This window comes from Sinocyclocheilus rhinocerous, unplaced genomic scaffold, assembly GCF_001515625.1.
Source record: "Sinocyclocheilus rhinocerous isolate Xijiao unplaced genomic scaffold, SAMN03320098_v1.1 scaffold12053, whole genome shotgun sequence".
Classification (NCBI taxonomy): Eukaryota; Metazoa; Chordata; class Actinopteri; order Cypriniformes; family Cyprinidae; genus Sinocyclocheilus; species Sinocyclocheilus rhinocerous.
The window spans coordinates 1-2704 of record NW_015642139.1 but is presented as its reverse complement, the minus strand read 5'-3'; the positions used below and the strand labels follow the sequence as shown (position 1 = coordinate 2704).

At 32.8% G+C, this 2704-nt stretch overlaps 1 protein-coding gene across 1 annotated transcript; it reads right to left on the bottom strand.

The window, feature by feature from the left end:
* Positions 1 to 277: 277 nt before the first annotated feature.
* On the bottom strand, positions 278 to 2401 carry LOC107755688 (mamu class II histocompatibility antigen, DR alpha chain-like). The gene is made up of 4 exons (XM_016572575.1): positions 2313 to 2401; positions 1716 to 1961; positions 1281 to 1559; positions 278 to 1026 (listed from the first exon to the last, which is right to left on the bottom strand). Exons 1-4 carry the CDS (start codon positions 2368 to 2370, stop codon positions 905 to 907), a joined length of 705 nt encoding a protein of 234 aa, XP_016428061.1. The 5' UTR covers positions 2371 to 2401; the 3' UTR covers positions 278 to 904.
* Positions 2402 to 2704: the final 303 nt, after the last annotated feature.

The window sequence follows — 2704 nt, the reverse complement described above, 5'->3', positions numbered from 1 at the left end:
TCACTTTGGATAAAAGCGTCTGCCAAAAGCATACATGTAGATATTGGCTATATTCTAAATAATAGTATATATTATTATATTATAAAAAATATATTCTATATTATAATATATTCTAAAATATATTTTTGATCCTCTGGTCTATTCTATTCTCGTCTGTTCCTGTCTTTCAACACATACAGCCATCTGTCTGCTGTTTTATGGACAGCCTTAATAGGCTTTTGAGGTTACTTTGCCTTGGAACAGTTATATAGATGACAACACAATATAAAATCACAAGTGAAATCAAAACAGAGAATCTTTATTTGGAGTGTATGTCAGAAAACGTACAAGACCTTGTAAAATTGATAACTTCAAATTGATTACAATGACAGGAAATTCCAAAATTTACAAAAAATGTCTACACTATTTTCAAGCACATTTTTAAGAATGCCATAATGTTTGTTGAAAAAGACTTGAATTGATCCAGCAATGAGGAAGACAATAAGAGCTCAACCAGAGAGTAACTAACAGATAAAATTATTCAAATTAAAAGTCCAATATCACTCTGGATGAGCTGAAAAGATGTATTAGCAAAAAGATCATCTATCATTTAAAGCCTTTTAGACATCTGTATGTAAGTGTATGGTGTTACATTTCAAACAAAGATGTTGCCTCATTGGTGCATTATTAGAAATATCAGGCATTATTAATGTTGTTAAAGATTATATTGAAATTTATGTGTCTATGAATCTATTTCTATATAACATCTAAGACGTTTCCTGTCATCAATGTGATGTGACAGAATGATGCTCAGAATTACGGTTTTAAATTTCATTAGAGCCAAGTGAAACTGGCTTTATTTGGAGGACCTGTTACACACTATATACAATTTCTTTTATTAAAGTTTGCTTCCATATCTGGGATGTCAGTTGCAGTTGTTTCCTTTAATCAGGAAGAAAGTTCCAGCAGCGACTCCCAGCAGCCCCAGAGACAGACCCACTCCACAGAACACTGCTGGACCAACACCGGGCACAGCAACGTCCACTTCTAGGATACACACATATACAACCATTTTGTTTAAGCATTTTTAATAATGTAGACTTTATTAATGTTATATCTCCACAATGTAAATTGTATATTTTAGGCTGCTACTCTTCTCTTTCACATCAATAATACATTTTATTTGAATATATACATATTTGTATTCATTATTTATAGAAAATAAGTAATAAATAAATATTAGAAATCAATAAATAATAGAAATCTGTAAGTCCAGTGATTCTATAAAACCACACACTCACCCCATGTTTTGGTCTGAGGTTCATCGAGAGCTACGTGGTTCACAGTGCAGCTGTAAATGTCTCCCTCTTCAGGTGTGAACGGCATACTGGAGAAGATGTTGTAAGTGCCGTCATCATTTGGGCGATACTGACTTAGACTGTCTTCTTTTAAAGCCTCATTGTTTTTAGTCCATGAGACTCTGACAGGTGGAGGAAAGAATCCACTCACATGACAGATGAGGGTGTTTTCAACATTCAGCTGCACATCCTCCTCAGCATAGATGGAAGTCTGAGGTTTGTCTGATAACACAGGCAAAGACATGGATGCTGTTATTATTTCAAGCATTTGAGATACAATTTGTTTAAACCAAATTTAGAATTAAACCATTTGTTTAAACCAAATTGTTACAGTTGTTACACACAATTGAATAAATATAATTAAAATGCATATCCTACCCATTTTCTCTTGTGGATTTTTATAAGCTTTGATAGCTACGGCTAAGTTTGCTTTGCAAACTTGCACATTAGATAAGCCTTGCTCATAAAATCCAGGATAGCCGATGGGATCTGTAAAGTCAGGTAGAGTAGCTACTGCTACTCCTTTAATGAAGTCTGCATGGTACAATTCCTCTCCATCCAATCCAAACATATATTCTTTCTCTGTATCAGAGCATCCCAATAAAGTGAAATCTTCATGCACAACTGAAACAGGGAAAAAAAAAGTATTTGCTTAATATAACAGTACATTATCAGTCTAGACAAACTACATGAGAAATTTAAATATAGGACTGTTTGAATATGAGATGTATTTATACCATTGATTTTGCATGATTTTTGACAATTGCTTAATTTTTATTAATTAAAATTACAGAAGCATAAACTGCTTACAATTTTTGAAATTAGATTTTTCTGTCTTAATACAAAACAAATATTTTCATGGCAATGATTTAACCTTTCAGGACGTATATTCCATATCAGTATTCCTTGAATACAGTTAAAGATGATACAAATGGTGTCTTTTAACAATTGATTAGTGATAATCCACTGACTTACCTTTGTTCTCAGAAGAAACAAGCGCAGCAAGCATGAACATAAATACACAGAGCTCCATCTTTCTCAGAGCTGAATGGGACAAACATCACACAAACTCTTTTTTGTTTGATGATAGCAGGTCTTTACTCCGCCTTATGGCTCATGTGGCAGCCTCATAATCCTCAACCAATCAAAATCATCCCACAGTCTGATATTCTTGTATCTTGGCAAAACTTTTTTTTTTCCATTTTCACATTTACACAAGTTTGTTCAATTTATGAACAACCAGCTACCACTATAGTTTACTTTATATGTATGACTTTTCAATATATAGTTGTATTTATTTAGTTTTGTAATTTGCTTGATAATATACATGCAAATGTACATTTTACACAAACAGTATGCAGTAATCA

Bases quoted from the DNA above. Each gene is read 5' to 3' on its own strand.
- LOC107755688 (XM_016572575.1), bottom strand. From the start codon at position 2,370: ATGGAGCTCTGTGTATTTATGTTCATGCTTGCTGCGCTTGTTTCTTCT. The intron at 1,560-1,715 runs GTAGGATATGCA...CTGTGTTATCAG, and splicing joins AAATCCACAAGAGAAAATGG to ACAAACCTCAGACTTCCATC. The intron at 1,027-1,280 runs GTGAGTGTGTGG...TGTGTATCCTAG, and splicing joins ACCTCAGACCAAAACATGGG to AAGTGGACGTTGCTGTGCCC.